The sequence below is a fragment of the Aedes aegypti genome, chromosome 2 (genome assembly GCF_002204515.2).
Source record: "Aedes aegypti strain LVP_AGWG chromosome 2, AaegL5.0 Primary Assembly, whole genome shotgun sequence".
NCBI lineage: Eukaryota > Metazoa > Arthropoda > Insecta > Diptera > Culicidae > Aedes > Aedes aegypti.
Window position 1 is genome coordinate 293,625,943 of NC_035108.1, and position 23,552 is coordinate 293,649,494.

At 38.4% G+C, this 23,552-nt stretch overlaps 1 protein-coding gene across 1 annotated transcript; it reads left to right on the plus strand.

The window, feature by feature from the left end:
- The first annotated feature begins 20,218 nt into the window (after positions 1–20,218).
- LOC110676656 lies at positions 20,219–22,013 on the plus strand. The gene is made up of 4 exons (XM_021845402.1): positions 20,219–21,196; positions 21,258–21,338; positions 21,399–21,488; positions 21,546–22,013. Exons 1-4 carry the CDS (start codon positions 21,176–21,178, stop codon positions 21,801–21,803), a joined length of 450 nt encoding a protein of 149 aa, XP_021701094.1. The 5' UTR covers positions 20,219–21,175; the 3' UTR covers positions 21,804–22,013.
- The last annotated feature ends 1,539 nt before the right edge of the window (positions 22,014–23,552 follow it).

The window sequence follows — 23,552 nt, forward strand, 5'->3', positions numbered from 1 at the left end:
TCTTTGGTTCAGAGAAAATTATGGGCGCGTTCTGCCAACTCGGTCGAGGCATATTAAAAACAAGTTGCAATATGGACGTTCAAAAGTGCCAGAATGAAGTATTGTGCTTGTGGTGAACACTAGTTTACGCTTGAGTTCTGCTTCTCTGAAAAGTTATAACTATCTCAATTAACATTTCAATACAGTACCAGAACAACGGCCTAACTGACAAAAGTAAACAAATTGAGTTTTATTCACCTAACAGTTTATTTGATAAACTGCAATCATCTAATGCACAACTGTTTCTTAAAAATAACGTTTTTCACGAACTAAGTGAGAAAAACATAGAGGCACATCTGATATTATCTTTCGATACGAACTCTGATGTCAATTTCGCCCACTTTCCCCCCCTGCGGTAATCGGGCGCATTTGCGATTGAGTGTGGCAATTGACACGGCTCGAATTCAGCCAATTCTAGATTACGCTCAACCAAAAACTCAAGAAGATATTCGCCGCCTCATGGGATTGGCAGGCTTTTATCAAAGATTTATAAAGAATTATAGTAGAATTACGGCACCAATCACAGATCTCCTCACGAAGGAGAACAAAAAGTTTGTCTGGACTAAGGAAGCGGAAATTGCATTCCGAGAACTGAAATCTGTCCTAACTTCAGCACCGATTCTAGGGAACCCCGATTTCACAAAACCGTTCATCATCGAATCGGACGCTTCAGATCGGGCCATTGGAGCGGCCCTTGTCCAGGAGCAGGACGGAGAAACGCGAGTAATTAGCTACTTTAGCAAAAAACTCAACCGTACACAACGAAGATACGCGGCGGTCGAAAAGGAATGTTTAGGGGTACTGTCCGCAATCCAACATTTCCGACATTATGCGGAGGGAACGAAGTTTCGGGTCATCACAGACGCGAGAAGCCTCCTGTGGCTTTTTAACGTCGGGACAGAGACCGGAAATGCAAAGCTGTTGAGATGGGCACTACGAATCCAAGCCTATGATTTTGACCTGGAATACCGGAAGGGTAAGGCAAATATTACCGCGGACTGTCTATCGAGGTCGATTGAAGTGGACACGGTGGTAATCTCCCAGCCAGACGCTGAACAAGAGGAACTGATGGAACGAATTCAGTCCAATCCGAACAAGTACAAAGACTTTCGCATAGTGGATGGCAGAGTTTTTCGATTCGACAAAACAGGAAACCGGATGAGTGACCCACGATTCGCATGGAAATGCTATCCTCCGAGAACCGAACGTTGCGATATTGTCGCACTGCCACCAATCCGGATCACGCCAGTGAGACTCGCGACGTGCCTCAACTCGCGCGATTTTGAAATCAGTTTTTTAGTGTGGCGCTGCATTCTTACGATTTTTATGAACACAGCGCACTATTCACATATTAGCTGCGACGCACGGGGCCCGAGAAAACAATAATTATAAATAAATGTTGGTCTTGATTTCTACCGGATACATAATATAATCCGCCAGGAACACGAAAAGGCACATTGCGGTTTCGAAAAAACACTGGCTGCAATTAAAAATCGTTACTACTGACCAAGAATGAACATTGAAATTCGAAAATTTTGTCGAGAATGTCTCAAAGCTAAGTTAGTAAAGCCGGAAATGTCAACGTTACGCCACCTATGGGTTCTCAAAAACCGGTGGAATACCCGTGGCAATTCGTTACACTAGACTATGTAGGACATGGGTCAACAAAACTCGAATAAAAGGTATTCAACTAAACTCGTGTAGGTTGGTATATGATGACAGCCAGCTCTCTCCCAGAGCAGCTATTCTAATACGCAATGATACTAAATGTTTTCCAATTACAGAATTCATCAAAAGGGACATCGTGGCGGTCAGGATGGAGGTTTCTACTGCTAGGGGCAGTACTGAGATCATTATGGTTTCGGCGTATTTCCCTGGCGACGCAGAAGACATTCCTCCTCCAGAGATGGCTGCTCTTGTCTCTTACAGTCAAAAACACAACATCCCCTTCGTCATCGGTTGTGACGCCAATGCTCATCACCTTGTATGGGGAAGTACAAACACAAATATCAGAGGTGAGCATCTTTTGCAGTTTCTTTCCTTCAAAAATATTGACATATGCAATGTCGGTGATAAGCCTACATTTGAAAACATCTTACGACAAGAAGTCCTTGATCTGACTTTATGCAGTCAATCCATCTCGGATAAAATAAAAAAAACTGGCATGTTTCTAATGAAATATCTATCGTGCCTATTCTGTGCGGCGTGTGAGGTGACACGAGTCGAACGAGGTGACAATTGTCGACTCGCTCCCATTCGATTAGCATTAGTCGTCTCACGTCACTCGCGGTGAGAGCGAGTCGTCTCGACTCACACGCCGCGCAGAATAAGCACGTATGTCAGACCATAAACATATAGTCTTCGAGTGGGAAGGGGGTCTAATGACTCAAAAGTCGTTTAAAGATCCCAAGAAAACTGATTGGGAAACCTACTCAGCTATTCTCCGTTCTGAAGACTATATAATAGAGCCGAATATTCAGACCATTATACAGTTAGAAGCAGCTTCGGATTCTATTAAAAACAAAATTCTAAATGCTTATCAAGAGAGCTGTCCGATCAAAACAGTTAGTTCGAACAGAGATGTTCCATGGTGGAACTTCAACCTTGATAAACTCAGAAAAACTGCTCGGAAGGAATTCAACCGAGCCAAACGCACTTCTGATTGGAGTCTATACCGAAAGGCTCTGACAGAGTATAACAAAGAAATGAGACGAGCAAAACGGAAATCATGGGTTCTCATGTGTGAAAGCATTGAGAAAACTCCCGTAGCTGCTCGACTTCATAAAACTCTTTCGAAGGATCACTCCAATGGTTTGGGAAGTCTTCAAAGGACTGACGGTTCACTCACTGTGGAACCTCGTAAAACACTGAGTGAAATGCTAAGAGTTCACTTTCCTGATTCAATCCCACAAACGAGTCTAAATGCTGAAGGTGCCATACTTGACGTCTCAGTTCCACACGGGTTCCTATCAGGGGTCTCAGGAACAAAAAGGGACGCAATAAAGGTTGCCAAAGAAGCTTTTACTCGCGATAGGGTTGTTAGGGCAGTGAGATCTTTCGAGCCATTCAAATCTGCTGGCATGGATGGAATCTTCCCAGCGCTTATCCAAAAAGAGGAAGAGACACTGATTCCACACATGATAGAGATTTTTAAGGCAAGTTTAGTTCTGGGACACATTCCAAACGATTGGCGTCAAGTTCGAGTTGTCTTTATTCCAAAATCAGGAAAGAGGACAAAACCAACCCTAAAGCATTCCGACCGATAAGCCTATCCTCGGTAATGCTTAAAATCATGGAGAAGGTATTATGCGAGTATATAGATTCTAAATTTATGAAAACTATGCCTCTTTCTAAATCCCAATTTGCTTATCAAAGCGGAAAATCAACGGTCTCAGCACTGCACACGCTAGTGAACAAGATCGAGAAAACCTTGAATGCAAAAGAAATCGCTCTTATAGCATTTCTTGATATCGAGGGCGCGTTCGATAACGCTTCTTATTCGTCTATAGGTTCGGCAATGTTGAGGAGAAACTTCGACCCATGCAACCTGGGTACATGCTATGCTAGCAAATCGACAGATCTCATCTGAGCTGAGTGATTCGCGCATTACTGTAATGGCTACTAGGGGATGCCCTCAAGGGGGAGTACTCTCTCCCTTATTGTGGTCATTAGTGGTGGACGAACTGCTAGATAGCTTAGAAAGAAGGGGTTTTGAAGTTGTTGGATACGCAGATGACGTTGTCATTATTGTACGAGGCAAATTTGACAGCGTTATTTCATCAAGGATGCAAATTGCTCTCAATCACACACTCACCTGGTGTCAAAAAGAGAAACTAGGAATAAACCCTTCAAAAACAACAATTCTCGATTACTTTTTCAAATCGACGTAAGTAACTTCCATACGGTTTTGAGAAAACTAATTGAGAAGAATCACAACCTGTCTTCTAAAACTGTTTTAAAAAGAATCACCTTTTTAACATTTTTTCGCCGTGTACATCGCTCAAATTTTGCATACAATCAGATCACGTTCAAAAACTAGATAGTTTCTATTATTTTCAACAAAAATAATTATAACAAAATGATAAGCCGTTTCATATAGTTACTTTCGACGTTTTTCTACCAGTGTAAAATCGGCTCAAGTAGTGTTTTGTTTTGATTCGTGGTTAAGTCACTTTGTCTCTCTATACAGCGGGGCGGCGAAAGTAGTGGTTAGGTTGCGAAAGTTGAAAATCTTACTTTCGCCGTTTTGTAAATCCGGAAATTAAACGTTCTAAAAGTGAAAAATCTAGCTGGGTAGGAGCGGAACATGTGGAATTTCGCCTGCGACACACGTAGGATCAATAAAGTAAATTCATTCACTTTTTGACTTGAGACTATTTGAACAAGTTGTCGAGAATTGTACCGTTCACAAAAAGACGAAAGGTGCAACTCCACCCTCTTTTCTTGAACCAAATACAATTAGTTTACTCAAATGAGGTCAAGTATCTTGGCATCACACTTGACGCAAAACTAAATTGGAACACCCATCTTCAAACAATCATAAATAAAGGTCTCAATTCACTCTGGGTTTGCTCAAAGACCTGTGGTAAAACATGGGGTCTAAACCCCAGTATGATCATGTGGATCTATAAAACAATCGTTCGGCCTAGAATAACCTATGCTTCCCTTGTTTGGTGGCCTAAAACAAAGGAAGCTACGGCTAGAGCTAAGCTGAACAAAATTCAACGTACTGCCTGTATTGCCATAACCGGTGCAGTTCGTAGTACCCCCTCGTTTGCCCTAGATGCTATACTCAATCTGCCCCGGCTGGATCAATTCATAAAGCTGGATGCTGAGAAAAGCGCTCTTCGGCTAAAACGATCAACAGTCTTACTGGGGACTTAACAGGTCACCTCAGTATATTAAACGAATTTTCGATAAATCCTATTGTTGAGAAATGTAATGACTGGATGGAAAAAGTGGTAAACTATGACTCGCCATTCACGGTGCTCTTTCCTTCTCGTGAGGAATGGGAAGGAGGTGGACTCACCATTTCACCGGGATCTATTAAATTCTACACAGATGGTTCAAAAATGAATAATTTGACAGGGTCTGGAGTATACGGACCGAAAACCAAAATCTCTGTCTCTCTTGGACAGTGGCCTACAGTTTTTCAAGCAGAAGTCTATGCAATCAAGGAATGTGCGCAGCTGTGTCTGAAAAGAAATTGCAGACATGCCACCATCTGTATTTTCTCTGATAGTCAAGCAGCGCTTCAATCTTTGAAGGCTTTCACTTGCAACTCAAAACTTGTGTGGGAATGCATTCTTGCACTGAAATCCCTAGCTGAACGCAATCGAGTTAAATTATATTGGATCCCAGGACATACGGGTCTAGAGGGTAACGAAATTGCCGATCAGCTAGCAAGGAATGGATCAACCAATATGTTCATTGGTCCAGAGCCATTCCTTGGCATTTCAAACTCTGCACTAAACACGGAATTGAACAACTGGTTGTTCGATCAAATTCAATCAAATTGGAATACAGTTTCCAATGCGAATCAGTCCAAAAGGTTCGTAACAATAAACACGACACAAACACAAAAACTTATAGGTCTCAACAAAAGGGATCTCAGCATCGGTCTAATAACTGGTCACTGCCCAAGCAGATACCACTTATACAAGATCGGTGTCGTCCAAAACACAAATTGCCGTTTCTGTGACGAGACGGACGAAACCTCACAACACCTTCTCTGCTCTTGCAGTGCACACATCCATCGTAGGTTCAAAATATTTGGCGAGCACTACTTACAGCCAGCTGATATTTGGAACGCATCCCCCAGGGAGGTGGTTAGCTTTATTAGGCTGATCACGCCAGATTGGGGGAACTACAACACTGCAACCTAGGACTTCTGCCCATCAATGGCAGATGGTTCAAAGTTCAGTCAAATGCGCAAAGTATTCCGGAGGCACATTTGCTACTGGAAAACATTGTGTACATAGAGTAATAGGGTATATCACAATAGTCCTAACAAATGGACGCAGTGATCCCACACCCGACAGAAGAAGAAGATGTAGGACCGTTACCTCCATCGGGTAAGAATAGAAACACCTGCTTACTAGTAGCCAAGACGTCTTCAGTAAGTTCGTCTTGATTCAACCGTTTCGCGAAGCCAAAGCTCACTCTTTGGTAGACTTCGTGGAAAATATGATTTTCCGTCTATTTGGAGTGCCCGAAATTAAATTAACCGACAATGGATCTCAGTTTGTCTCGCGGGAATTCAAGAAACTGCTCGAAGACAATCATGTGCCCCATTATTGGCTCACACCTGCGTTTCACCCACAAGTGAATAATACGGAAAGAGTGAACCGGGTAATCGTTACGGCCATACGCGCGACCCTAAAGAAGTCCCACAACCATTGGGCAGACGACATTCAACAAATAGCGGACGCAATCAGAACATCGGTTCACGAGTCAACCAAATACACGCCCTACCTCGTAGTTTTTGGTCGACAAAAGGTCTCAGACGGTAGAGAGTATTCTAAGATCCGCGACCAGAGTTGCTCGATGTCACTATCAATGTTTAAAATTTGCTGATTTTTACAGGCCGACTGCGATACAAATCGGATCATTCCATATCACATCAACATCATGCTGTCTACTCCATCACCAGTGCATTGATGGCGATAGACTATGGATATCACTGATGGGTTAAGTTTAGCTTTAAATTAAGCAGATAAAATGGCAATTTATCAGTACGATATTTTCGACAGTGTTGCAGATAGATTGAAACTATGTGTTGGTCACTGAAAAACATTAATAGCATGGATAATGACCACGTGATCACTCATTCTGCAGTGATTTTGATCTAGAGTGCGATGTCGCATCACTGCTGTTGGTTGTCAAATCAAAGTGATATTGATAGTTTTAGACCATCAGCCATCAGCTGATATGATTGATATTAAGCAACCGCGACAATCACGTACCACCTGAAGAAGACGAACAGCAGATTAAAAACAAGCGGAAAGAGTTGTTCGATGAAATTAAAATGAACCTAAAAGCCGCCTACGTCCGTCAATTTTGCGCCCCGGACAGGGCCAAGAGCAGCAAATCGTTTTCATCAAGAGTCAGTGGAGCCAGCAACCAGCATTTCCCATTTTCGGTGACGACCGTAAGTACAACGGCAGTACCCCGTTGAAGCCCACAAATCATCGGTGAGGCGCCGTCTGCGCATGAAGTAGTGAGGCGTAGACGTCGGAAGTAGACCTGTGCGCCGAAATATTTTTAATCGGCGGCGGCGTCAGGGTAATTTTGCACCGGCGGCGGCGGCGTGATCGGCGTCACGCCGTTGACCATTTTCGGCGGCGGCGGTGGCGGCGTACATCGGCGTGGTCGAAAATTGAACATTCCACTTTTTTTCATATAGATCAAACAACAAAAATCTTGGAAAACCCCATTCCCATATCTTTATGAAATGGTTTTTTTTTCTAATTTTCGGACATTTTGGTAAGAAATCAAAGGTAGCATTCAAGGTTTCTTTATAATAAATCTTCGGCTAGGTATTTTATATTTAAATAATAATTCATATGAAAAAGATACATTCCAAACCTTAATACTTGAGCTTGTATAAGCAGCTGCTAAATTAATAATTTTATTTTGTGCAAATTATGTTAATGGGAAGTATGCACTTCAACAGAAAAGTAATCGCCTATCTCGATGCGTGGGAAATTTCTTGCAAGAATTGCTCAAGAAAAGCATTTTTCTTTGATCGCAGTACGAAAGAAATGTCAATTCAAATGGAGCTCACTGTAGAAAATTTCTTTAGAATTTCTTCTGTAGAAACTTTTACTTTTCTTGAGCGGAACAGCATAAGGTACCCCGGGGCAAGTGAGAATTCGGGGTAAGTGGGGCGTTTCGTCATAGCTCAACTAGGAAAAGTTTTTCATGGGGGTATTCTTCTAGAAAGTTGAAGATACAATGACAAGGAATGTATTTAGTACTAAACATATTGTTATTTTTATTACCATGTGATTCATGTAACAGTTGTCAGTTCAGCGCCATTTTCAACTTGCATGACAAATTGTGACATGTTTCACGTCTTGCATTGACTAGCAAAAAATAAATGTGTTTTAAATCGAATTTACATCAGTAAGCTATAATGTTCAGTATTATTACAAGCTGCTAACGATAAACCAGTATTTTGTTTTCATTTCATATGAAATTTTCGATGGTCTATCTTACCCCAAAATATATTTGTACCTGGGGTAAGTGGGACCTATCAAAACAAAAACCAGAATCAAAACTTTTCGTACACGTTTCATACATTTTGCTAGAGAGTAGCACTAAAACATTCAAACAAATGATTTTTATCAAAAAAGATCAATCTCAAATTACGTATTTGCATAAGAGGGAGAAGAAAAGTGTTATTATTCTTTATTTTTTGATTATTTTTTTATTTTTGAAATACGACTTCAAAATTGAACAAACACACAGCTGAAATTTGAAATGCATCATGAGAACGATTACTTTCCTATGTTATTTGAACTTTATTTGTTATTTCTACCAAATTAAGTAGTGATGGAAAACAATTCCATCCCATAAGGTGGTTTTCTGCCATGTATATAAATAATAACAAAACTTATTTATAATTTCGTCAATTATTGATTGTATATGTGCTACATTTTAATAAACAACTTATAAATGATATATTTTGAACATGTTCAATTCCTCTTTATGCTTTTATTGAGGAATTTTCAGTCAATATTAAATGTGAGGTGACATACTATTAAATAAAGGGCTTCTTCCTAAAACGTAACGTATTTTATGGTTGATCCCTTATGTACATCAAATATGTACTTAAAATTAAAAATCTATGACTTATCAATCCTATTATTGTAATGGTTGACTTACTGATGTGGATTGACGCATGAAACTGGATGTGTACCACTTGCCCCGCTTAGCGAGGTAACTGCGTCCATTGGCTCATTCTAAAACTTTCTTCCGAGGTTTTCACAATTTCGAAATTATTCGATTAGTTTCATGCACACACCAGCAAATATGTTGCCAAAACGTGATTGTGTTGTTGGATTTGAAAAACATTGACATTTGAAAATTTTATTGAACAATTTGTTTGAACTATCGTTTTTTTCGTTCCCACTTGCCCCGCGGTACCTTACCTTGCTTAAGTGTTTATGTTTTGGTAGAATTGTACATGATTTTTTTATAGATGGCATTTTATTCAAATCGCCATATCTTTGATTTATTCATAGTGCCAGTTATGAATCACTGTTTCGAGCGGCCAGGATATCTTCTCCTACGTTGCTTTGACTTTACTAGGCCGGATAACGAGAACAAAAAACGAATGTTTTTTGGTACAACTAATAATTTATTAGAACCTAGGAACAGAGGGCTCACTACGTAAGGAACGGTAAAAGCTATACATACAAAATTACAATTTCCAAATTTTATTTTCTACGATGGGGAAAATGCATCAAATTCTATTATAACTGTTAGCAAAGTTGTATGGATTTTAAGCTAGCATATGTTAAATGTTTTTAACGTTATTTAAGAAACATAAATGAGTAAATATGTATGAATCTAGCCCAGTACTCAAAATAAATTATGAATATTTATGTATTTCATCAAACATTGATCCATATTTGTGGGCTTTTAATAACTGTAGGGCGTGTGTTCTTCAAATGATAGAGCAATTAAAGTTGCTGCTCTATATTTGTTTATCTGTAACAATCTCTGATAAAATTCATAGGGACTTCCTAATAAAATTTCAAAACCATCTTGAAAGAATACTCGGAGAAGTTGTTGATAAAATTCCTGTCACATTACATCACATCACATAACTCTGGGAGGATGCCTAAAGATTATATTAGAGGATTATCTGTCGAAGAAAAAACAGTAATAATTCTTAAATGAATGTTTGAAGAAAATCTGGGATAAAGTTTAGAAATATTTTCTGAAAAGATACATGGAAGAACCTGAATTACACATAAATTATTTACTAGAGAGATTTCATAGGGAATAATTGGTAATTTGGAATTTTTGCAGGATCCTCAAAGGTACAAGAACACGAATGTTCAAAAATAAAATCCACCGAAAAACTCTAGCCGGTATATGTGGAGAAATCATCCAAAAACATCCAAGAAAGAACTTGTGCAGAAGTCATCTGAGGAATCCCTGAAGAAATTCCCGAGAAATTAAAGAAATGTGTTCAAATATCCTTAGAAAAACGTATAGGGGATTTTGCTGAGGAATTCTTGAAGTGACGCTTGAACTTGGTAGCATTCCTCTAGAAATCTACATAGAGAATTTAAAAAATATATGTAGAGGAAGTTTTACAGATTTTTTTTGAAAAAAAAACTATAAGTTGGGGGAGATCGCCTAGTACCGGACACCTAAGCCGCTAACGTAATCCGGGGCAACATTGATAAGGTTTTTACTTTTAAAACGAGTACTGTCACCTATAGCTCGTGACTATATTGACTGTTTAACAATAAACTTGCGACGATCGACGCGCCATCACATTTCGTATAACGGAGGGCATTAGAACTAACTTGGAGGTGATGATTTGGCAATTTGGAGGTTAAAATCCCCTCCAAACACTAGCGATTTTGCGGTGGGATGTTGACGTTTGATGACGAATACTGTATTTTGTTTTTCGAATGAGATAAAATTGATCACCTATGTAAACAACGTTCGATAATATTGAAAATGTCGTTACATACAGTGGATCCACAATTAAGAATCGTCCACAATTTATGAATCAGCTGACTTTAAATGACAAAATAACAACAAAAATCAACACAAAAAATCACGTAAACAATTTTACTCAAAATTAATTATAAGCGAAAATGTTTCCGTGATGTTTTGTGCTATTTTTTACTGTTATTTTGTCCTTTAAAGGCAGCTGATTCATAAATTGTGGGTGATTCTTAATTGTGGATTCACTGTACTTAAATCATGGCTTGAATATGAAGGTCAAACGCTTACAAGTCATTTACTTTTTGAGTTATTTTAATATTAAAAACACCTCGAACCGCGGAGTACGCCTAATGGCAGGCAATTTCCCAAGAAAATTTTACATTTCAGCATTGATTCGTTATTGATGCCTAATTGAATATTCTTATGAGAGTTTTGAGAACGGAATCGTTTTCTGCAAAACTTATGCGAGACAATTTTACAGGATCTTGTCACTTTTGACTTACTTCGGCAAGGGGTATTTTCAAACCTTCTATTTCGCTAAAATATGCGTTGCATTGTAGTGCTTATTATTGCATTCAGAAAGTTAAGGCGAGAAAAACCCCTCCAAATCCAAAGCAAATCATGCAGGTGCCCACAAACGATATTTTCTCTTACATTTGGTAGGCAAAACGGATCATTGTAGTAAATTCTGTAAGATTCTTAAGAACAGTTTAATAATTTATAGTAATATTCTTTAAAATTTCTTCGAAGATTCTTTCAAGAAACTATGAAAGAATCTTCGAAGAAATTAGCAGCGGAATTCTAAGACTTTTAACGAAGAAATCACTAGAGCAATCCGATAATTAATTCTGGAACAACCTTTGAATGGCTTAACATAGACCAAGGTGAATACATGGTAAGGGCAGATTAGGAATCCTAGATAGAATTCGAGATGGCAGAAGAAATATTTGTTCCTTGGAAAAACTCAATGAAGATTTTTTGTCATTTTCTGAAGATTCCAAGGGGTGTCTTTTTAACACATAAATTCTTTGTAAAAATTAAAGCATCCTTAATTCAAGTAATACTCATTAAGAGAAAAAAATGGAAATTTTTTTGGCAGAACCACTGAAGAGATCCTTTTGATTATTCCTTTTCTTATTTTTAGATGTATCACTAGAGGAACGTATGGAGTATTGTTGGAAGGGATCTAAAGCCTGTCCACGATAAATTTCGGACACGGATGGCGGGTGTACCACAGAAAGTTCGAGAATTTTACAGAAAGAAGGATTAACATCCTTGTCAACTGTTTATTTTGTAGATATAACTCTTTTATTCTGAAATAACAATTGTTTTTGTTGAATTATGAGTAACTTTTTTTTGCTGCCATTATTTGGGTGTCCGAAATTTAACGTGGACAGGCTTTATAAGTTATATGTATGCATTTTTTATTAGTGGCGTGCAAAAATTTATAAAAATATGTCTAAACAAATCTCTGGACACTTTTTGAAAGAATTCTTAGATGTTTATTTGAAATGCATGGACAATAGACTGATGCAAATTTTGGTTGGTTTGGTTGGTTTGACTTTATTAACGAGATTTTTAGCCCTGGGCTAGTTCATCTCGGGACCAACGGCTTTACTTCCCTTCCGAAGGAAGTCGTCACTATCACTTTTTACGTCATAAGTGACTATGTCGGGGATGGGATTCGATCCCAGGTCCTCGGCGTGAGAGGCGAGTGTTCTAACCACTACACCAGGTCCGTCCCCCTGCAAATTTTGAAGTTTTTGCTCCCCTATGCTTAAACGATGTCAATTACGGTGAAAATCATTTTCCCAAAATTTGAAGTGATTTGGAAGAAATTTTGTTGTGCACACGCCATTTGAAGTTTATGTGGAAATTACTATGGGAAAGGCAAATCTTTTGTGTTCAGCCCTCTATCTCTTCGTCATAATATTTTATGGAAAAGTGAACAAACTCTTCTCATGCAAAATCTTTAAAGCTACAACTATGCCGAAGACCATATTTTGATAGGATTTAAGGATAATTTGTAATTATTGATAGCAAAGTCTAAATCATGCTGAGATGATCATTCAATTACATTCAGAGCAACACTGCTTTTTTAGCTGTAAAACATAGTAGCCTAGATTACTTTGATCTATTCTTCCCGCCAGGAGCACCAATGTTGCCTGCCGAGCAGTTGGTTAAGCATGCAAAATGCAAACCCACTTTATGATTATGAATAGCAATTTATCCTGACGTTCAATCGAAATGTGGTCTTCGGCAAAGTTGTAGCTGAAAGAATTTCGCATGAGGAGAGTTTGTTCACTTTTGTATAAAATATTATGACGAAAAGATAGGGGGCTGAACACAAAAGTTTTTCGTTTTCCATAGTAATCTTCATATAAACTTCAAATGGCGTGTGCACAATCAAATTTCATCCGAATCACTTAAAACTTTTGGAGGATGCTAATTACCATAATTGACATCGTTAAAGCATAGGGGAGCCAATAAATTTGCATCACTCTAATGGACAAGTTCCAGGAATAATTTTTGGAACTTTTTCAAAATCATTCATGAAGAAATATCAAAAATAATCCTTGAAGAAGATCCGAATAAAAGTATTCCAGAAAAATATGAAGCAATCCAACGATGAGTTCCTTGAAGAATTCACAGTGGAATCTTTCCAAATCCACGAATTTCTGGTAGAACCTGAAAGACATATTTTTGAAGCAATTTATGAAGAAGTCACTGCAATCAATAAAAAACATATCAGATAAATCCTTGAAGAGATTTCATGAATTAAGTTCCTGAATATAGATTCGGAGGTGACCAGTGTAACTTATACAGAAGTTTATGGACAAATACTTTAACTTTATATTTGGAAAAAATCTGAAGAAAAAAAAATCCTGGAATCAATTCTGAACAAATTCACATTTATTGAAGAAATTCTGAAGAATCTCCAAAAGTTATTATCAGAAGAATTTCTGATTCTCGATGCAATCCGTATTACAATTTCTGGAGAATACAATGAATAATTCTCTGAAGAACTTTTTGAAGAAATCCTTTGACGCATTATATGAACGATGTCCTGTACAAATTCCGAAAGTAAGGTCTAACCATTTCCCATGTCACTTTTCAAATTTATTTTTTTCGAGCTGAAATAGGAGGAGATCCCCCAGTGCCGGACAGAACCCAATACCGGACGAAGTCGAAACATTGAGAAATCATGGTCCAATCAAGATGGTGTATTAGTAGAAAAGAAAGCTATTATGTTGACTAATGTTTGCGTAGAATAACACATCCTTGAAATATTCATGCCTTTTTACAAAAATAGAAAAGTTTGAAAAACTTAAAAAAATGACGTATTCTCTTAATTTTGAGCCTATTTAATAATTATTTTGAATATGAAAAAATGCTTTGGATCACGCAAGCATGATCGAACATAATCCTAATTTTATTGTATGAATGTATTTTGTACCATAATTGATCTAAATATGGACAAATTCCAATTTTCGTTAAGCAGCTCCTGTCCCTCAGTTTCGGACAGCTTGATTTGTTATATAATATCTTTGTAATTATTGCGTCAGTGTCTCAAAATACTTTCATTTTCCATGGGTTCCGTCGATCCTGGTATCAAACATGCAATAAAATTAAGAAGAATGAACATTCAGAACAACATCGTAAAATGTGCTATTTTTCATCATATATGTAAGTGGTTTTTAATAGGCATCTGGCAAACTAAGAAAAACTCAAATTATTCTTGTAAATGTTGCAAATGCATTGAATTGATAATTATAAACTATTCCTATAGTGTACACATTCAATGATGTTCAAATTTGCAGAATTCGAGGCATTTCCAGATCGTGTCCGGAATTGGGTGCCACCTTTCAAGATCGATCAATTTGGTACTAAAATACATCATCAAAATTCAATGTCAAAATTCATATTTATATTTTCAAATTTATTTTTGTACACTATAAAAATGATAATATTTATCATAAATGGGTAACACGAGCCCATAAAACAATAATTTTCGAATTATGAATTTAGTGGCTTAAGTGTCCGGTACTGGGGGATCTCCCCCTATTAATCGGCGTGAAAATATAAAGTCGGCGGCGATACGCTGACCGGCGTATGGCGCGCCGCCGATACGTCAATCGGCGTCGGCGTAACGTAAAATTAATCGGCGGCGGTGGCGTGGCGCGGCGGCGCACAGGTCTAGTCGGAAGGAGCGCGCATCTTTTTGAAGAAGACGTGTTACTATTGAGTTACTTCACTTTGTAATTTCAATATAAATTTTAAGAATAATAATAAGAAGAAAACTGACTAGGAAAAACTAAGAAAATTAACACTAAGAAAAAAACTTTAAAAAACTTCAATTAAAAATTAAAAAAAAAACTAATTAACACGCAAAATTTTCAAAATTATTTACACTTAAGCCCTCTCAGGGTCTATCCGGGAGAATCGTTCAGGGGCGGACTCACAACCCACACTTGCTTCGCGAAATCATTGTATCCACAACGAAAGAGGGAGGAAAGGAATAGCACTTTAAATAAATAATTATGCCTTAACACTACAAATTTCAATTTCAACTTTAAAACGAGTAGGGGGAGATACCCCAGTACCGGACACTTAAGCCACTAAATTCATAATTCGAAAACTATTGATTTTATGGGCTCGTGTTACCCATTTGTGATAAATATTATCATTTTTATAGTGTACAAAAATAAATTTGAAAATATAAATATGAATTTTGACAATGCATTTTAATGATGTGTTTTAGTACCAAATTGATCGATCTTGAAAGGTGGCACCCAATACCGGACACGATCTGGAAATGCCTCGAATTCTGCAAATTTGAACATCATTGAATGTGTACACTATAGGAATAGTTTATAATTACCAATTCAATGCATTTGCAACATTTACAAGAATAATTTGAGTTTTTCTTAATTTGCAAGATGCCCATCAAAAAACTCTTCCATATATGATGGAAAATAGCACATTTTACGATGTTGTTCTGAATGTTCATTCTTCTTAATTTTATTGCATGTTTGATACCATGATCGACGGAACCCATGAAAAATGAAAGTATTTTGAGACATTGACGCAATAATTACAAAGATATCATATAACAAATGAAGCTGTCCGAAACTGAGGGACAGGTGGTGCTTAACGAAAATTGTAATTTGTCCATATTTAGTTCAATTATGGTACAAAATACATTCATTCTATCAAATTAGGATCATGTTCGATCATGCTTGCGGTATCTAAAGTATTTTTTCATATTCAAAATAATTACTAAATAGGCTCAAAATTAAGAGAATACGTCAATTTTTTAAAGAGTTTCAAACTTTTCTACTTTTTTAAAAAGGCATGCATATTTCAAGGATTCGTTATTCTACGCAAACATTAGTCTACATAATAGCTCTCTTTTCTACTAATACACCATCTTGATTGGACCACGATTTCTCAATATTTCGACTTTGTCCGGTATTGGGTGCTGTCCGGCACTGGGGGATCTCCCCCTAATTTATTTAATATTTACAAATTCATAGTTTTGGAAGGAACTTCATGGGGCATTTAGGGATGCACAAAATTAACTTCACCTGACTACTTGCTGGTTTACTCTTCTTCTGGCCAACCGATTGGACTTCGTTGCTTGCGTCCTTGCGTCGAGTGTCGAGACTACCTTAAGCCGGATCTGGATGACTGTGCTCCGCTCGATTCTGCACTAGATGTTCACCTCCACTTATCTTGGTACTACGAGAGATTGACACTGGTAGGAATTTAGTTCTTGGATGAATTCAAATGAAGGTTTTAGGTCACAAACGAATCGAACTGTAGAAAATTAGTTACCAAAAGATCCCGTTGGCTCCTCTTGCATCGCCTTATATGCAAAATTTGCCTTTCAAAATCATGACGAAGCATAGTAGCCGTGTATACGGATCATTTCCCGTGAGAGTTTTGCTTCCGTATGGTTGGTATCTAGCGCCATGTTTTTTTTTTGTGCATAAAGGGAATGGCGATACCAGAGGTTTTATATGAAGGGTTTCAAATTCAAATTTAAATTATTTTTATTTACAAACTAATGGTCCCGGCAAACTTTGTCTTGCCATCAAGTAGGCTGCTGAAAAATGCTATGGATCGTACCATACCAAATGACAGTTCCGTTCACTATCGTTTTTCCAACTTTCCTGGTGAATATCCTGGGATTTTAATACACACAAACACGTCGGAACCCTTGACGAACAAAACATAGAAAGTATTTTTCAAATCCGTTGACTCTTTCATGACATACAAACACCATTCCATTTTTATTTATATAGATTCATGTTTGTTTTATTTAATTCATTGGTTAGATTAAGGGTAACTGGTATCGAAGGATAGGGGGAAAGGGATTATATTTACGTATTAGCATATTTACATTTATTCTAGTATTAAGCATAATTATTCACAAATATACAAATCTCGAACACTTTTTCAAATCGGCTTTTTCGCCGTGTACATCGCTCAAATTTTACATACAATCAGATCGCGTGCAAAAACTAGGTAGTTTCTATTATTTACAACAAAAATAATTATAACAAAATAATAAGCCGTTTCATACAGTTACTTTCGACGTTTTTCTACCAATGTAAAATCGGCTCAAGTAGTGGTTTGTTTTGATTAGTGGTTAAGTCACTTTGTCTCACTATACAGCGGGGCGGCGAAAGTAGTGGTTAGGTTGCGAAAGTTGAAAATCTTAATTTCGTCGTTTTGTAAATCCGGAAATTAAACGTTCTAAAAGTGAAAAATCTAGTTGGGTAGGAGCGGAACATGTGGAATTTCGTCTGCGAAACACGTAGGATCAATAAAGTAAGTTTATAACCTTTTTTGACTTGAGACTATTTGGATATTTACAAAAAAAAGAAGAAAAATATATATAAATAACAAAAAGAAAAAAATACAAAAAAAAACAAATCTGAATTGTGACCTATCACATAGGTAACAATTGGGTCCTAAAATGTTTAATGAATTCTTGTTTTTATTTAATAATACGAAAGAGCATGTTCTTGCAACTACTTTAGCAAGTTTTCCAGCTCAAATAACGGCTATAACATTTTTAAACTTCAATTTTAAAAATGGTTCCAAATATGAACCTTGACACTTGTGATCATGTTTGACATTCACTTTTTCGACAAAAATTCCACAGGGCTTATAGTTTTAACACTGGGGTAGTTCCTACCTGACATTTCGGAAGGGACACGGAAAACAAAATATACCCAAAATTTGAGTTTAAACCAAGGGGTGTGACAAAATCTCAAAAATCATAAAAAAAATATTTTTTTGTACTCAAACCAATGAAAACCATTTAAAAATTGAGTAAACATATGTTTCTACCCTAAACTTAAGCGTTTGATACTAAAATTGGGACAGAGCTTTAGGACCCTATTATCCCGGATCGGGTGTAAAAAAAAACAAAGTTTTTTATTATTATTATGGGGCTCTCTATAATCGAGTTATCAGATTACGAAAAAAAAAAGTTCAAGCAAAAGTTCTCTCTTCTTCCAGATTTAATTGATTTGGAGCAATGATTGATCCTATGCGGCAAGTGCTGTTGCTCGAAATCACCTAAATTTGGAAGAATGAGCTTGCTTTTGCATGAATCCGGTTTTTGTTCTCTGCCTCCGACTATAGGATTCCCAGGCGTCCAACTATAAGTTTCGCTACACAACTCTCTGCTCTGCAAATTTTAGTTGATTCTTCGCAATGATTAATCCTGGACGGCAAGTACTGTTCCGAGGAATCATATAAAATTGGAAGAGTGAGCCTGGTTGTCGCGGAAGTTGTCTTTGTCAAAACTTACAATATCCGAATATTTTCTTCGAGCTACCATGTGGATAAAACTGCCGTTTATTCTGTACATAGTTCTCTTCTCTTCGAAATTCATATTAATTTGGAGCAATGATTGTTCTTTTGCGGCAAGTGCTGTTCCTCAAAATCACTTGAATTTGGAAGAGTGAGCCTGCTATGAATAGAAATATAGCAATCCTTTCCGGTCGCTTGAAGGAAAAGAGCCGGAGCTTCCAAGGTCTTTCTTTTAGGTAGAGGGATCTGCGTGTCGAGATTTGGTCAACTATGAAGACCTATTCAACTAGTAGTTCTCTGCTATCTCAAATTCAATTTAATTGAAAGCAATGATTGTTCCTGAGCGTCAAGTGCTGTTGCTCTTAATTACGTGAATTTGAAATAGTGAGGCTCACTATCTAGTTGAATACGTACTTCTATGTCGCCATGATCTGGACAGGTGATTTGTCCCGAGGATTAATTAGAATTATTAAATAGGGTCCTAAAGCCCTGTCCCAATTTTAGTATCAAACGCTTAAGTTTAGGGCAGAAACATATGTTTACTCAATTTTTAAATGGTTTTCATTGGTTTAAGTACAAAAAAACATTTTTTTATGATTTTTGAGATTTTGTCACACCCCTTGGTTTAAACTCAAATTTTGGGTATATTTTGTTTTCCGTGTCCCTTCCGAAATGTCAGGTAGGAACTACCCCAGTGTTAAAACTATAAGCCCTGTGGAATTTTTGTCGAAAAAGTGAATGTCAAACATGATCACAAGTGTCAAGGTTCATATTTGGAACCATTTTTAAAATTGAAGTTTAAAAATGTTATAGCCGTTATTTGAGCTGGAAAACTTGCTAAAGTAGTTGCAAGAACATGCTCTTTCGTATTATTAAATAAAAACAAGAATTCATTGAACATTTTAGGACCCAATTGTGATCTGCAAACTGCAATTGTACTTGAAATTACAAAACCAATTTATGGTTGTTTATTAGATCACTCTAGCGTTTCTTATTCTAAGAGAACTGGTGATCTTTCTGCGAAACTTAAATTTAATGAATCGATCTCAACAGACCCATGACAACCATATATCGATACACAGTGTTCCTTGTAGCCAGGATGTCCCGGGCGATAAGTGAATGTCGCCCACTGTCAGTTGTAAGAACTGTAAAAATAAAGACCATTGTTTTGTTTAATTGTTTGCTATGGTTCGATTATCAATTTTTGATATGATTAAATCAGCCAAAAAGTTGAAGTTCATTCAACATTTCGATGGTTTTGGAAGGAGAGCAAACATTCAAAGGCATCCTGCAAGCCTCCAAGAAAGCAATCAGTGATTTGATTGTGACACTTGCTCGATTATGGATCATAAACATTAAAAACAAAACTTCGCATTCTGATTGCACTCTCGATTCAAATTACCCGACAATGAGTAAATACATGGAGATGTTGACTACGCTAAAAGTCGTCCCGTGCCATGGGCCTGGATCTCAATGTTGCTTCTTTACTTTCTCGCATGCGAGAAAAAATTACAAGCAACATGAGAGGCTTTTCATGACTACAACGAATGTCGACCATACCAGGTTGAAAAAGCCTCTTACTCAGCCCTGTGTATGTCGACTAAATAAAGAATGCTCTTGTGTGGGTGTGAAATGTCAAAGCTTGTTTACATTTCCAACATAAATAAAGGAGTTGAAGTCGTGAAAGTTTGTTACGTTTGAAATATGTTTGGTTGATTTAGTGTACATTTGAAACAAAATTAGCATTAAGCCAATTATTGTAACCATGCCAATGGAAGAAAAAGTATCGCTCCGCACGCCACATCTTGAAAACCCCTGCAAAAGTTGTTTAATCAGAAAAGCCGACCGCCCTGACAGAGATCATCAGCCAACACTGTTAGCTGCAATCAGTAACACGCATTCTCCACTACTTTGCTGGTATTGCACGAAATAAACTCACACCGGGAGATACGGAAGAGCATCAGCAAAATACCATAGTGTCAATGACGGTGACGCTGGTAGCAGAAAGCCGCCGCGAGAGCAAAGGGCAAAGATCAGAGAAAAATCTCAGCGCGACGCACGCACATCTCCATCGGTATGTGGCAAGGCAAACGAGAATAGAAAACCGACGCTACTCTTTCTCTCCCTTCTCTTCTTCACCAACACCATCGCAAGCAGCAAAATGATGGGTATGTGGACGAGTACAGTCGATGATGAAAATCAGAGTACCGTAGTACAGTGAGCAATCCACGTCGCACGGAAAATCTGCATCGAAGAAAGAACAAATTAGTTCCGACAAGCCTAGTGAAAGTGCGCAGTGGATGTGTGGCAAAAAGTAAAACTTTCAACCCGCACGTAGCCCAAGGATTTTGCCGGGGCGTGTAATCCGTAACTATAAAGTGCTGTTAAGCTAGGAGTGTGAAAATTAGCCGCGCTCAAAAAGGCAACCATATTGGATCAAGAACCATTAGTGACAAAAGGCGAATAGAGTGCGGTGGTGACGCCATCCATCCGCCATCTTTGAAGATCCTTGAAGAACCTTCCACGTGGACAGAATCGACGAGTAAATTCCATTCCATCCCGTGACAAGACCTCTTAAAAGCAGTTACGACGTCCAGGACGAATCCATCGGATGCAACCCAGGCAGGGACCGGTAAGAAAACCATTTATCACGATAAGTACTCACGCTGAAGAAACTACCTGGTATTTCACAGCAACCACTACCGGATTTCTCTCGCCAAAGTTCATGCCATTCGCGGAAAGCATACACGTCGCTAGAGCGAAACGAACGACGGGTAAGACAAAATTAAGTTGTCCTCGGCACAATCCCTAAACGTAAATCATTTGCTCCACAGTCGTTTGATTCAGCCAGCCTAGAAGTCGATCACTTCGCAGAGAACCTCCACGTCCATCCTTCGGTTCAAAAACAAAGCCTTCCCTCGGAAGTAAGTGCTTCGTCGCAAATGTCAACACCACAGAGGCTGATGGCTTCGGTGCCTTAGGGCTTTGTTTCTCTATTTACAGCTAATCCACACACGGATAGTGGCATCGGACTTGTTCGAACCAGGTGCGACCGCGAGGTGGCTGCGAACTATCGGTCGGGAGTTGAGTCAAGCCCGGAGAGGGCCGAACCACTGGTCCACCGAAAGACGCCTTCGACAGCCGCAGTATACGACACTGAGTTGCAACCGCAAGTCTTGGTCAGACGTCGTGAAGGCATAGTACACCAGCGAGCGAGCCACGGCTGCACTGCAGGGTAGTGTGGAATCATGTGCGGAAGGGTGACATCCATGATGATGGCGGCGGCCAGAACAGCGATTACGGTAGGGGCGCCCCAATAGTGAGTACAAGATGGAAAATTAGCACGTAAGTAGAAATTCAAAAGAGAAAAGGAAGGCAGGCAAGCTAGAGTAGGATGAGGCTTAGAAGGAGATAAGAAAATGTCCTTTGAATAAAATATGTACACTTTATTCAGATTTGTGTTGGAGTTTAGTTTGTTTGGCATGCCACCCCTTTGAGCTTTCCGGGACTGATCGAGATTCTCATTCCCTCCTCGACAGTACTGCAACAAGTTTTCCACTTTTTTCCGCGATTTTTGTTTCAGTTTGCAGGTGAGTATTGGTCATTCGCTTCGATTTGACTCAAGGTACGCGCAGATTCAAATGTTTGTTTATCGTCTCTCTATTTTCAGATGCCACGATTGAACTTCAATTTTCAGTAGCAGCGGTGAATGACTGTAGTTATTACACAAAATAAAATTGAATGGAAAAGAAATTAAATTTATTTATTTTTTTATTTCGGAGAAAAATACCTTTGACATGAGTCGAATAAGTATATGATCATCGAATGTTGAATCAGAATGTAATTTACTGCGCTGGTCGAAAAGTTGAATTGACCAACAATGGTTTATGAAATGTTTAATGGTACACGCAAACAAATTTTGTTGTATAATCTACCGAATCCATGGTAGAATTAAGAACTGCACCAACGATTTTCAACCGACTACAAAAATCTGTTAAGTTTACTATAATCTGGTGAAAATCACTGAGCAGTGCAGTAAATTTGACTATGTCTATAGTAGCATCCACTACAAAGCATTGTATTTCAATCCGATCAGATTTCTGCAAAAATTCCGTTAAAATCATGTGTAAAGGATAGAGTCAATCATCAGCGCCGCCAACGCAGACAGCGTGACATACAAACTCGTTTCGACCACACGATGGCACAAGTGAACGTTAACAGACATTGGCACACAAAGCAACGCTAGCGACAAGTGGCATTTTTTTCTTGGTGACACTAGCGCCAAAGTGTAAAAAGCGGCGAAATTGAAGCTCCTATCCAGCTTTTCACGAGCGCTAATGGCCGCCACAATCAGCTTCGCTTTCTGGCAGGGATCAAACGATCTGATATTTGGGTTGGGTCGTTTGACAGCTAATCGATAAGTTTTTGATCGATCTTATCAACTTACTATCAAACGATCCAAGCCAAATGCCAGATCGCGTAGTCCCTACCAGAAAGCGAGCTTCTTTGTGGCGGCCATTAGCGCTCTTAAAAAACTGAATATTCTGATGACAGCGCCGCGAAACAGGAGCATAACGTCATACTTTGAAATGACCAGTACGAAGCTTTACACACGCTGACGATTCAAGATGAACGTCTGTTCTCTGTGCTGTAGGTGAGTACCACCGTGAGTGTATGTAATGTTGAGAGTAAGGTAAACGACCCTATAATTGTCTCCCTTCCCTAGCTCCGGTGAGCTAGCGGGTAATAGTGTACCAAGCAGTTCGGCCAATTATTTCGGAATATCAACACGGCTTTGTGAAGAAACGTTCTACAACTACCAACCTGATGGTTTTTGTCAACTCGCTGGTTACTTCAGTTGAAAAAAGACGCCAAGTTGATGCAGTATATGTTGATTTCAGCAAAGCTTTTGATAAAGTACCGCACCTGCTAGCAGTAGATAAAATCTAAGATAAGATCGGACACCTGGCTTCTTTTAGTTGTTATTC

Coding starts and splice junctions, on each gene's coding strand:
- LOC110676656 (XM_021845402.1), top strand. CDS start 21,176: ATGCAACCCAGGCAGGGACCG. Junction 21,339..21,398: donor TAGAGCGAAACGAACGACGG/GTAAGACAAAAT, acceptor TTTGCTCCACAG/TCGTTTGATTCAGCCAGCCT. Junction 21,489..21,545: donor AACAAAGCCTTCCCTCGGAA/GTAAGTGCTTCG, acceptor TCGGTGCCTTAG/GGCTTTGTTTCTCTATTTAC.